Raw genomic sequence first — 13,451 nt, forward strand, 5'->3', positions numbered from 1 at the left:
CCATTGGAGGGTGAACCAACGGCAAAGGAAGACCTTTCTCTCTGTCTCTCTCTCTCACTGTCCACTCTGCCTGTCAAAAAATAAAAAGAACATGCACTCTTTAAAAAAAAAAAAAAAAAGAAAATAATAAATGCTGGCAAGGATGTGGAGAAATTAAACTCATATGAAGGTACTTCAAAAAGTATGTGGAACAATACACACAGTTGCTAACATACCTTTTTTTTTAAAAAAATAGGGCAAAAGTGGGCTTTTGGGGTCGGTGCTGTGGCACAGCAGGTTAAAGCCCTGGCCTGAAGTGCCGGCATTCCATATGGGCAGCCAGTTCTGGTCCCGGCTGCTCCTCTTCTGTTCCAGCTCTCTGCTATGGTCTGGGATAGCAGTAGAAGATGGCCCAAGTCCTTGGCCCCCTACACCCGCGTGGGAGACCAGGAAGAAGCACCTGGCTCCTGCCTTGGGATCAGCGCAGCTCTGGCCATTGTGGCCATCTGGCGAGTGAACCAGCGGATGGAAGACCTCTCTCTGTCTCTACCTCTCTCTTTCAAATAAAATGAAATAAATCTTTTTTTTTTTTAAAAAAAAAAGTGGGATTTTAATCTTTTTACTTATTTTTGTTTTCATTTTATTTGTGAGATAAGAGAGACAGATGGAGAATGATCTTCTATTCATTGGTTTATTCCTCAAATGCCCCCAACAGCCAGGGCTGGGCCAGGCCAAAGCCAGGAGCCTAGAACTCAATCTGGGTCTCCCAAATGGGAGGCAAGGACTCAAAAGTCCTTGAGCTATCATCTACTCAACAGGCATTAGCAGGAAGCTGGATCAGAAGCAGAGTAGTCAGGCCTAGAAGCAGGTGCTCCAATATGGGATGTGGGTGTCCCAAGTAGCAATTTTACCACTGTGCCACATATTCACCCCTCATAATACACATTTTCCATTAACTTTCTGAAGTACCCTGATATATGACTAGTAGGAATGTAAAATGATGCAGCCACTTTGGAAAACAATCTGGCAGATCCTTGAAAGGTTAAAGATACAATTACCATACGTCCCAGGAATCCTACTTATAGATAATACTCCAAGAGAAAGTAATCCATATGTACACATAAAAATTTGTACACAGAAGTTTATTAGCAAGTATTCATCACAACCAACAGGTAGCAAAAAACTATATGTCTACCAACTGATGAACAGATAAACAAAATATCATGTAACCACACATTGGAATATTATTAGGCCATAAGAAGAAATGATTTACTGATTCATACTACATCATGGATGAATCTTGAAAACAAGCTAAGTGAAAGAAGCCAGCCACACACACACACACAAAAACACATATCAGTTCATTTATATGAAATGCATAGAATAAGTACGTCTATAGAGACAAAAAGTAGATTAAAATTTGCTTAGGGGAATGGAAAGGAAGAGGATATTAGCTAATATGCAAGGTTTCTTTTAGAAGTGATGAAAATGTTCTAAAATTAACTGTGATAATGATGGCACATATCTATGAATATACTGAAACTATTGACTCATGCACTTTAAATCAAGGGTGACTTGTATGGTATGTAAATTATATTTCAATAAAGCTGTTAAAATGTTTAAAATAAATCAGTAAAGCACACTAGACACGAAAAAGTAAGGAAATATAAAAGATGAAAACTGGCATTACCTGATCTAAAGAATGAAAAGCTGAAGCAGGGATTCATCCTAATTAAGACATCTGTGTCCCCTTATCAGAGTACCTGGGTTCAATACCCGGCTCCAGCTCTCAAGTCTAACTTCCTGCAAATGCAGACCCAGGGACACAGCAAGAGATGACTCTAGTAAGAGCATTCCTGCCACTCATTTCAGAGAAACAGACTGAGTTTCTGGCTCCCAACTCTGGCCCTGGCCCAGCCTGGGCTATCGCAAGCATTTGGGAGTAAAACAATAGATGAGAGCAATCTCTCTTTGTCTCTCTGCCTCTCAAAATTCTTTTTAAATAATAAAATTTAATTCCGAGAGCCATTACCTTGAATGAAAAATAAATAAAATTAATAAACCCCTACACCTAGTCAAATCAAGAGAAACATAATTACATGAAATCAGGAATAAGAAATAAAAAAGAACCACAGATGCAATGTGGAGGAGGATAAAGAATACTATGTAGCACTCCATAATTAACTATAAATCCTTACTGAAATAAATGATTTTGCAAGGAAATCATAAATTACCAAAAATAATCCCCCAAAAGAGAAAAGATGTAGACTCCAATCCTAAAAAAGAATACAGAGGCAAGGCCGACACTGTGGCATAGTAGGTTAATCCTCTGCCTGTGACCCTGGTATCCCATATGGGTGCCAGTTCTAGTCCTGGCTGCTCCTCTTCAGATCCAGCTCTCTGCTATTGCCTGGGAAAGCAGTACACAGTGCTTGGGCCCCTGCACCCACATGGGAGACCTGGAAGAAGCTCCTGGCTTCGGATCGGCCCAGCTCTGGCTATTGTGGCCATCTAGGGAATGAACCAGTGGATGGAAGAACTCTCTCTCTGTGTGCCTCTGTCTCTCTGTAACTCTGTATTTCAAATAAATAAATCTTAAAAAAAAAAAAAAGTTGGAGACCAATAATTTCAACCTACAGAATCAAATTATTTTCCCCAATACAGCTCAGAAATTTAGGTTTAGCAATTATAGGAAGTGTTCAAAATGATCCAAGAGGTGTGCAGGACCAGCATAAACAAAGCAAAGATTCTGAACCACCCACTCCCCTTCACTCAAAAACACCTGGCTGTTAAGGCTGGTTATTCTGCTTCAGATTTAAATAGTTCTGCAGCTTAGCTCAGTTTCAATAACAAGACTACAAACTTAATTGCGGCCTTATCCATCACCAATAGAACACCTTTATTATCTAGTGAAAAATACAAAAGTAAACCAAATAATAATTTTATCATTTGAGAGTAGACACGATGAAACGGTTTCCTATTGTTTGATTTCATCCTCTTTATACAGCATTAAATGCTATACAAATCTAAAAAAAAAAAGTCACAGTTCTCAATTCCTAGTAAAAAAACGTATTAAATATTTTCTCCTTTAAACACTTTCTAACTTATGCCTATAAGTTTTAGTGCCAATGACCTAAAAGAAAACTATCTTATAACCATTATATACTTGTAATACAGAAGACTGATACAACTTCATCCATTCTGTGAAGTAAGAAAACACCTCAGGGCATGCATTTGGCCTAACAGTTAAGACATCCCTTAGGAAATGTGCATCCTGTATCTGAGTGCCTGAGTTCCATGCCCAGGTCCAGTTCTTGACTCCAGCTTCCTGCTAATGGGAGAAAGTAATGATGGCTCAAGTGATTAGGTTCCTGCCACCCTCATGAGAGACTGGGATTGAGTTCCTAGCTCCCAGCTTTGACCCCTGGCCGCTGCAAGCATCTGGGGCTCATAGCAAATAAACAAAAAATAAATAAGTATATGATTTCTCTCAAAAAAAGGGAAAAAACTGCAGGAGTAAAAACCACTCTGGCAGCTGGTGCTGTGGCATAATGGGTTACGCCACCACCTGCAGTGCTGGCATCCCCTATGGGTGCCGGTTCGAGTCCCGGCTGCTCCTCTTCTGATCCAGCTCTGCTGTGGCCTGGGAAAGCAGTATAACATGGCCCCAGTCCTTGGGCCCTTGTACCCACGTGGGAGACCTGGAAAAAGCTCCTGGCTCCTGGCTTTGGATCGGCCCAGCTCCAGATGTTGCGGCCATTTGGAGAGTGAACCAGCGGATGGAAGAGCTCTCTCTCTCTGCCTCTGCCTTATTATAATGCTGCCTTTCAAATAAATAAATAAATCTTTAAAAAGAAAAACACTCTGGGCTCTAAGAAGCAACATTTTTCTATCTCACATAAATAGGTTAATATTAAACAATATAATAATTTTATCACCTTGTCTGTGATGAGAGTTAAAGTGGGCTAGTTTAGAAACTTCTCCTCTAGGCACAAAGATATAAATTTAAATAGTTATTCAAGTCATAGAACAAAGCAAATGAGATTTCCACAACAGTGGCTATAATTATGGTCTATACTTATATGTAAATGATGCACACTTAAAATTTCTAGCCCAGGAACAGGCATCACATAGCAGCAAGCCAAGCAGTCACTTGGGATACAGCTTCCAATCCAGCTTCATGCTAATGTGTACCCTGGGAGGCAGCAGATGATGGCCCAAGAACTTAGGTCCCTCATTTTAGCGTGGCCCAGTCCCTATCTTTAGGACATTTGGGGAGTGAACCATCAGATGAAAGACAGTTTCTGTGTGTGTGTGTGTGTGTGTGTGTGTGTGTCCTTCTCTGTCACTCTGCTTTCAAATAGATAAATCCTTAAAAAAAAAATAAAATAAATAAAATTCCTAGCCCAGACCTCTTCTCTAATCTTCAAAATCAAACTCATAATCTTAGCACCCCATCCCATTCATAAGCCTGGCCATTTCTCAATAGTAGTACAGTCATTCATTCAATAACCTCTCCCTCCACATCCAACCCATTATTAAGTATAATGATTTTGCCTCTTCAATCTCTTGAGTAAGTACACCTTTCCCTACATCCATCAACACTTCCTTATTCCAAAAAATCATCTTCTGCCTGGCAATACTGCGATGGCCTCCTAGTGTCCCTGACCTAGTAGAGCACTCCACACTGCTACAAACACAAATCTTGCCATACACTCCCTTATTTAAAACATTTTCATTGAGTTCCCAAAGTTCCAGGAACAAAGCTCCTAAATCCTGCACACAACTCAGGTTGGCATTTGATTCCCTGAAAAAGTCATGCTCTCTCCAACCACTTCCCAGGGGGCTTTTCCTGCATCTGAAAGGTTCTCCCCTCCCTCTCCGCCTGGTCAGTTTTCAGTCTGCTCTTGGCTGATCAGCTCTAGCATAACCTCCCCAAGAAAGCTTTCCCCAGCTTCACCGTCAGATATTCACACTTTATGCTTTCATAGCATCTTAACATGTGCAAGTTTTACTTTATTTACACGATCATCTGAATTTTGTATGCCTCCTTCTCTAGACTAGGAAAACTAGGAAGACAGAGACCAAAAATGTTTGGACTCACCAACGTTTCCTTAGCACACAGCACAACGTGCGGTACATAGTGACTGTTTAATGATAGCATTTGTGCTCAGTGAAGTATACACTGGAATATTTACCAGGCAAAACGAGCGCCGTGACACGGTGCCTGGTCCAATGTGACGGCCACTAGCCAGTGTGGCTAGTGAGCACTTAAAAAATGAAACAATGGAGACAATGAATTTATTTTGTATTTATTTATAGCTAATTAAGATGTAAAGAGCCACACCTTAGCTGGCTAACAGCTATATCATAGCTGGCTAGCGGCTATCGTATTGAAACGCGACGGCACTGCTCCTTGAAAAGCAGAAAATTAAACGCGTGGTTATTTTCAAAATGATCTTCGCAGGCCGACCATAAAAATCGGCGCTTGTCTCCCGTGTAAATACTTTGTGCTTTCTAGTTTTCCAGACGGCTCATGCATTCGCCCTAAGTCCTTCCCATGAACTGGGACCCCTTCCACTGCTACACAGGAGGGTGCTAGCACAACCGGCAGCTTGATCAAGAAGTGTTCCTAACCCACACTATCTCCTCAAAGGAAACCTTGCATATAAACTAATCTGCTCCTGCTTCCCCCAGTGCTCGGGAAAGCACTCTCGCCGGCCCCATGCCGCACTTTCCCCCGCCTGCGGGGCACGATAAGCGCCACCTCCTCCCCAGGCGCAGCTGAACCACCGCTCCGGGATTACGGGCTCCTCGGAACACCTGCTGAAGTTCAAAAGGCCGGCGCCCGCCGAGGAACCGGGAAACTAGAGACGCCGCGACCAGAAAGAACGGGAGGCGCTGGGAAGCGGCCCGCACCTGGGTAGCAGCGAGTTCGCCCCGGGGGCGCGGAGGCCCGGACCAGCCTCCAAAGGGGCACTGATGAGGAGTCCAGCGCCCCGACAGGCGGCGAGCGAGGGAAGGCGCTCCCGGCCAGCCCCTCGGCCCCGGCCCGACGGCGGCCCCACACCTCGGCCCGCCAGTGCTCACCTCCAGGGAGGCACGCTCTCCCTCCGAGTAGCGGTACCTCGGGGGCGGCGGCGGGGGCAGCGTCCCGCCCGGGTGCGCCTGCAGCCAGGCCTTAGCCTCATCGTCCTCCTCATCGTCGTCAGTGCTCTCCCGACGCTGGTACTCGTAGTTGAAGTCGGAGTTCAACTCTGGCCTGGTCTCTTCCTCCACCTCCTCGACCACCACGATCTCATCCAAGTTCGCTGTCTCTTCAGGCTCCGCCGCCGCCGCCGCCGCCGCTGCCTCCTCCTCCTCCTCCTCCTCCAGCTCGCCTGGCCAAGGCAGGTCCTCGGGCTCCATGTTGAAGTCTCGTTCTAGGCAGCAGAGGAGGAGGAGGAGAGGGGAGGGGAAAGGGAGGGGGGAAGAGAGGTGACTGGCGGTTGAGGCCTCGCGCAGGCGCAAAGGCCGCCACCGCCCCGGGAGGGGCGGGGCTGGGAGAGAGCGCGCGCGTTGCTAGGGACGCCCCGCCGGGGAGGGCGGGAAGACCCGGGGTGGGGGTGTGGTCCCTGAGAGGCGACACTGCTGCACGGCCCTCGTCACGCGCTGGGACCTTACGGTTCTGTAAGCTCACAATAAACCCGGCCTGGGCTCCTCTCCCGGCGCAGAGAGCCCCACACCGGGAGAATTTAGCCGGGATTTTTGCTCTGGCACAGAGGAGAGTTCCGAACCCAGGACCAAATCACCAGAAGCAAACCAAATTCTAATGTCTAAAGTTTTACTGATTACTATATGACTGTAAGGTGAACTTACCTCGAATTTACCAAGGGAAAATGTCAGGAGGTGTTGGACGCTGTCTCATATATACCGGAGTTTGAGTCCTGGCGTCACCATTTACAGCCGTGTAAGTGTGAGTACCTAGATGCTTATGATAATTGAAGGAAATAGCCAATGTGAAGGACTTGGTGATAATTATGTGTTGATTATAGTACAGTTCTGTGAGGCAAGCATGAATCTGAGGCTCAGAAAAATAATTTACCCAGCGTCTCATGCTAGTGTCTGCCTCCCTGTGTCATCTTAGGGCTTCTACTAATGTATAATTGCCAAGGCCCAGACCGATCAGCGGATAACGATGTGGGGGGGGGGGCATATTTATTTTTATTATAGGCTCTTGTCAGGCACAAAGTTAAACATTCTTGGTGTTGTCATATATAAGGTAAATTTTATCCTAAAGGTGAGAAGGCAGGGTCTGGCACTGTGGCATAGTGGATAAAGGCACTGCCTGCAGTGCCAGCATCCCATATGGGCACTGGTTCAAGTCCCAGCTGCTCCACTTCCAATCCAGCTCTCTGGAACAGCCTGGGAAAGCAGTGGAAGATGGCCCAGGTCCTTGGACTCCTGCACCCACGTGGGAGACCCAGAAGAAGCTCCTGGCTCCTGGTTTCGGATCAGCACAGCTTCCAGCCATTATGGCAATCTGGGGAGTGAACCAGTGGATGGAAGACCTCTCTTCCTCTCTCTCTCTGCCTCTACTTCTCTGTAATTTGCCTTTCAAATAAATAAATCATTAAAAAAAATTGAGAAGGCAAACCCTCATGTGAACATGGGTCGCCCCACAAAGAGTGGGGGCATCATGAGTGGGCAGATTGGCCCAACAAGAAAAGGGGTGGGGGAGGGGAAGCAGAGAGGGCCCCCTGACAGCCCCCTCCAACCCACATCTCCAGCAAAAGAGAAAGAGCTCTCCCTGGTTGCTGGCCTCTTTTATGAAGTAGGTTGTGGTGGGTGCCTCCACATAGGTGGAGCCACTTGGGAATTTTGTGGTACCTCCATATGGTCCACATGATGTCTTCTTCCTCAGGTCCAGGATGAAGCAATTGCATCCTTGGAAACAGAGTGTTTTAATTGACAAATAGGAAGATAGAATTACACATGGGATGGAGGAGTGAGGGGGAGGACATCCATTCCATTGGAAGACCTCAAACTGATGATTCTTAGAAAAATCTCCATAAGTTTTCAAATGCAGACATGGGCAGACATTTGCCTGTGATGAATTTTCTGATTGCGCAATATCTTTTTACCCTACCACTAATCTTGCCAATTCTTGTACTTTGACATACTTTTTATTAACTAGCAAAAGCATTTCTCATTATTGTATCCCTTAATTCATCCTATCACTTTTTTTAAAGGATTTATTTATTTATTTGAAGGAGTTATAGACAGAGGAAAAACAGAGAGAGAGAGGTCTTCCACCTGCTTGTTCACTCCCCAAATGGCTGCAAGGCTGGAGCTGGGCCAGCCAAAGCCAGGAACCAGTAGTTTTTTCCAGGTTTCCCACACAGGTGCAGAGGCCCAAGGACTTGGGCTATCTTCTACTGTTTTCCCAGGCCATAGCAGAAAGCCGGATTGGAAGTGGAACAGCTGGGACTCAAACCAGCACCCATATGGGATGCTGGCACTTCAGAAAGCGGGTTAACCTACTATGCCACAGTGCTGGCCCTTTACTTTTTTTTTTTTTTTTTTTCCGACAGGCAGAGTTAGACAGTGAGAGAGAAAGAGAGAGAGACAGAGAGAAAGTTCTTCCTTTCCGTTGGTTCACCCTCCAATGGCCGCTACGGCTGGCGCGCTGCACCGATCCAAAGCCAGGAGCCAGGTGATTCCTCCTGGTCTCCCATGCGGGTGCAGGGCCCAAGTGCTTGGGCCATCCTCCACTGCCTTCCTGGGCTACAGCAGAGAGCTGGACTAGAAGAGGGGCAACCGGGACAGAATCCGGCGCCCCAACTGGGACTAGAACCTGGGGTGCTGGCGCCGCAGGCAGAGGATTAGCTGGTGCTGGCCGGCCCTTTACTTTTGAGTCCCAATACTCTTCTGCTACCTAAGAGAAAGGACACTGATGTATTTTTCTCAAACCATAGTTATTGCTCTTAATTTAACAGTTGACAAAATGTACAGACATCGTAAGGTAGATTTCCTTCTATGGTTCACTTCTGGTCCTTAAGCTTCTCTCACATAATTAATCCCAAACTTCAGTTTTTAAAATGTTGGACCTTGACTCACACTTAAACAAAATGTCTCTCTGAGGTCATTACAACATGATCAGAAAAACTCAGTTCTTCAAGAATGGAAACTATTATTGGGACTCTCTCTGCTATGGTGCTGTTGGTTCTCTTCAGAAATAGTCCAGCAGTCTTTGTAGAAACCTCTTTAATGGCCGGCGCCGCGGCTCAATAGGCTAATCCTCTGCCTGCAGCGCAGGCACCCCATGTTCTAGTCACCCCAGGTTCTAGTCACGGTCGGGGCACCGGATTCTGACCCGGTTGCCCCTCTTCCAGGCCAGCTCTCTGCTGTGGCCCGGAAGTGCAGTGGAGGATGGCCCAAGTGCTTGGGCCCTGCACCCCATGGGAGACCAGGAAAAGCACCTGGCTCCTGGCTTCGGATCAGCACAGCGCGCCAGCTGCAGCGGCCATTGGGGGTGAACCAACGGCAAAGGAAGACCTTTCTCTCTCTCTCTCTCTCTCTCACTGTCCACTCTGCCTGTCAAAAAAATAAAATAAAGAAAGAAACCTCTTTAATTCCATGTAAAACATCCCCTAAGTTGAGAGTAAGAACTTTGGCTTGTTCCCTATATACTAAGTGATACTCTCAACATAGTCTGTACCATGCTAAAGTACCAAGTACCACTTATTTACTTGAACATGAGTCTTACACCCTCCTCCCACATACTAACTTATCCTGTGTATGTAACTTAACTGTTAGAGACCCTCCAGTGCTTAAAATCACCACTCCTCCAGTGGGTCATGTTTCTCTAAAAAAAAAAAAAAAAAAATCCAGAAACCAACAAAATGAGACAAGTCCAGAGTTCCGGACTACTTAAGAGAACTCTCAGGAAGGATAACAAATTAACTCTTCACGGGTATTATGAAAATGAAATCTCCACAATAAAGATAATAGAACTCAAAAAAAAAAATCCAAAACTTGTCTCTGATCTTAGCAGACCTCATAAATAACACAGCTTCTGTTACAACCAATCAGCTACCTTTTAATTCATTAGCCAGAGTTTTCACAGAGGATCCTTGATTTCCACTTAACTGGCCAAGGGGAGTTTGTGTTTAGCAACACTCATTGCTATACTTACATACTACAGAGCCAGCAGAGCATGAATAGGTTTTAAAAAAAAAAAATCACCTGGATCTCCTAAAAACTGGATTCTGGGGAATATTTTCATTGCCAGCATTCTATAATCTGAACTTCTAGTTCAGGACTTATTATAAAGATGGATGATCATTTTATTGCTAGCAATTGTTTTTTTGCAGTTAGTTAGTGTATCCTGGCCAGAGTCCTGCATGTTTCTATACAGCCATTGTCATATCATATGTAATTCAATAATTCATCCTACAACAGAGGGTGGGATTAACCCTAGTCCAACTATAGACTGTTCTCCAGATCAGTGTACACTCAGCAGTAGGAAACTCTGAACATCAAAGAATAATGTCCTGTGACTGATTTTGCTGTCAACCAAAAAAAAAAAAAAAAAAAAAGGTGAGGGGTTGGGAAGGGAAGAGGACTGAGAAAATAAACCTGTAGCATCTGGGAACTGGTCTGCCCCTAAAAGCTAAGATTCGGTGTTGTTAGAAGTTGGCCTGGGGCTATGGTTTGAACAAGATTTGTCTCCCAACTCATGCAGATGTTTAAGTCCCAAAGTAGTAGATTGATGGTACTTATAGGGAAGAGGCTTTATCCATTATGGTGTCTGAAGGTAGAGGCTTTGGGAAGTGATGAGATTGGATTAGTTTCTGGGGTGGAGTGCACATGATCCAATCATGGTGGCTTTGGTGAGACCACATAGACATAGATGAGCATGCTCCCTGCCTCTGTCTGCTTCCTAGCTTACCATGTGACCTTTCTTCTGCCTTGTTTTAACATCCACCACCCTCATCAGATGCCAGACCAGTGGGGCTGCCCAGTCTTGGACTTTGAACTTCCAAAAATATAAGTGGAAATAAATCTCTTTCCTTCCCAAGTAATTCTTCTCAGGTATTTGTCATAGTGATGAAAAGCTGACTAATAAACCTGGAATTCACAGCTAAACCATCAGTCTCCTGTTGAGCATAACAATCTCCCAGAATGCCAAAAACACACAAGGTCACTCTGTGATTGTGATGTGTGACAAAACATGACCACTGCTTAATCTTGACTATGCACAGACAAGAACATTACTGTGCAGAATATGACCATACCAAACATCCCCTTCTTCCAACTAATTTGAGTGACACTGCTTTTATCCATTATAACTCTAGCATCCCTGTATTCTTCCCACCTCTAGATAAGATTCATTAAGATGTTTAACAATATAATTACCCCTTCATGTTGACAGCATCCAGTTCAGATCAAAACCCTGCTTCTCCAAACCTTCCCCCAAAAAATGCCTAACATGAGCCCAATTCCCATAATTCCTAAAACCATATTCTTAGTGAGATACCCCACAATGTCCCACTGTGTGTGTTTCCCTTGTACAACAAAAGAAGATGAACATAATTTGTGTTCTTAGTGATCTTTGACTGGAGAGCATTGATACACTGAACTAAAGGAAGCAACTACGTAAGCTCTATGTCAATTTTAGATATACATGAGTGGGGTGCATTGCCATTTACCAGAGTTCTGGTGTCCTCTCTGAAGCACTGTACTTCCGAATCAGAAGATAACTGAGTGAGTTTTAGGCTCCAGGCACTGTGCTAGGAAGTAGGAAGCTGCCTCCTGGTACCAGTCTCTATGGTCAACCAAGGGCCCCTTTTGATACTTCCTTCTAATAGTAGTAGCAGCAGATGTTAAGATGGACCTGCCAAAGGAGACAGGACAAGGGTTGAGGATTCTTGTTCTCAGAGAGGGTGGAGCAACCTGGCCACCTGTGCCTTGTCATTCACACTCTTGTTATTCCTTGCACTCTCCATGTGTTTCCCTATTGTTATCTTCTAAGCAGTTTAGTTTTTGCATAAATTGAGATGTAGGCATTCCTGTTTCTCTGGGAAGGCAGAGATTAGACAAGATGCACTTAATGTAAGAACAGAAATCATCAGGGAGAGTGGTGTATACCTTCGTTTTCTTCAACTTCATCTTGCATCAGAGCTACCTTAGACATATTTGAGATCATACAGAAAAATATATAGTAGAGACAAGTTTTATAGACATTAGAAACCACCACCCCATATATACAATTTTACTAGTATAATACACTATGCTGATTCCAGCTCTGGGTCAAGAGTGCTTTGCAAATGTTGTATATAGATAAAAACATCAATAGATAATAGGTTTACCTTGAATGCTGCCTAAGATTATGGCAAAGGATTCTAATTTAAAATGTTAAACATAGACTAGGGGCTTGTGGTGTGCTCAGAGAGAATTAATTACCATTATCTTTAATAGCTACCTGTCAATGTAGGGGCCCAGAATATGGAAAACAACAGATGGGTGAAGACCCATAGGGAGGATGGGATCTGCCTATAAATTTTTAACAGAGTCCCATGGCTAACACTCATTGTTCAAGTTCCTGGATATCACTCTCTTTAGCAGGACTGCACCTAAATGAGTACAAAAAATACTCAAAGTCACATAGCACAAAGTGGAACAAATTCCTACTGTCCCACGTCTAATGTTTCCACAGTCTCAATGGACTACTCAGACTAGACCTGCTCCACTGGTGATACAGCTCTCCCCTCATCTAGGAGCCAACATGCAAGGAAAGAAGGAACAATGAAGGCATTATGCACTCTTTTCCCCCTGCTACATCCATGGTTATCACCACTACCTTCTCTCTCCTCCTCTGCCGCCTCCTCTTTAAGTTTTCTTCTCCTTTTTAAAAATTTTCAAATTTATTTGAAAGAGTTACAGAGAAAGAGGGAGAGACAGATAGAAATTCAGAGGTATCTTCCATCCACTGGTTCACTCCCCCAAATGGTCACAACAGCATAGAAATTCAGAGGTATCTTCCATCCACTGGTTCACTCCCCCAAATGGTCACAACAGCCGTGCCTGGGCCAGGTCAAAGACAGGAGTATGGAACTTCATCCAAATCCCCCAAGCACTCAGGCCACCCTCTGCTCCCTTCCTAGGCACATTAGGGAGCTGGATCAGAAGTGGAGCAGCTGGGACCCAAACTGCTGCTCAACCATAGCTTAACCTGCTGTGCCACAACCCCAGCCTCTCCCTCTTCTTCTTTATTTCTGAATAAACAGATGATGAGAGCAAAAACCTGACTGAATTCAAATTTCCTTGTTTCTATTCATGCTTATCAAAATCCATCTTCATCAGAATTACCTGCTGTGTATATTCTCTTTTTAAAAAAAGATTTTTTATATATTAATTTAAAAAGAAGAGTTTAGGAGAGGAGAGAGAGTTAGAGAGATCGTCCATCCAGTGACTCGCTCCCCAAATGG

The 13,451-nt window shown here is 44.5% G+C and overlaps 1 protein-coding gene and 1 long non-coding RNA gene across 23 annotated transcripts in view; one reads left to right on the forward strand and one right to left on the reverse strand.

The window, feature by feature from the left end:
• The window catches only part of ALMS1 (ALMS1 centrosome and basal body associated protein), a 175,718-nt gene extending 169,197 nt beyond the window's left edge, over window positions 1–6,521 (reverse strand). For 18 of the 19 annotated variants that reach the window (XM_070068938.1, XM_070068936.1, XM_070068924.1 and 15 more), the window contains exon 1: window positions 6,070–6,521. In XM_070068938.1, the coding sequence (XP_069925039.1) occupies window positions 6,070–6,387 (318 nt within the window). In that variant the 5' untranslated portion in view covers window positions 6,388–6,521. The remainder of the gene's footprint in view (window positions 1–6,069) is intronic. The other variant, XM_070068929.1, reaches the window with a different exon arrangement.
• Window positions 6,522–6,623: 102 nt separating this feature from the next.
• Window positions 6,624–13,451, forward strand: part of LOC127490308 (uncharacterized) — a 73,528-nt gene continuing 66,700 nt past the window's right edge. For 2 of the 4 annotated variants that reach the window (XR_011386527.1, XR_011386529.1), the window contains exon 1: window positions 6,624–6,934. This is a non-coding gene — a long non-coding RNA (uncharacterized lncRNA). The remainder of the gene's footprint in view (window positions 6,935–13,451) is intronic. The other 2 variants (XR_011386528.1, XR_011386530.1) reach the window with 1 other exon arrangement.

This window comes from Oryctolagus cuniculus, chromosome 2 (genome assembly GCF_964237555.1).
Source record: "Oryctolagus cuniculus chromosome 2, mOryCun1.1, whole genome shotgun sequence".
Taxonomy (NCBI): Eukaryota; Metazoa; Chordata; class Mammalia; order Lagomorpha; family Leporidae; genus Oryctolagus; species Oryctolagus cuniculus.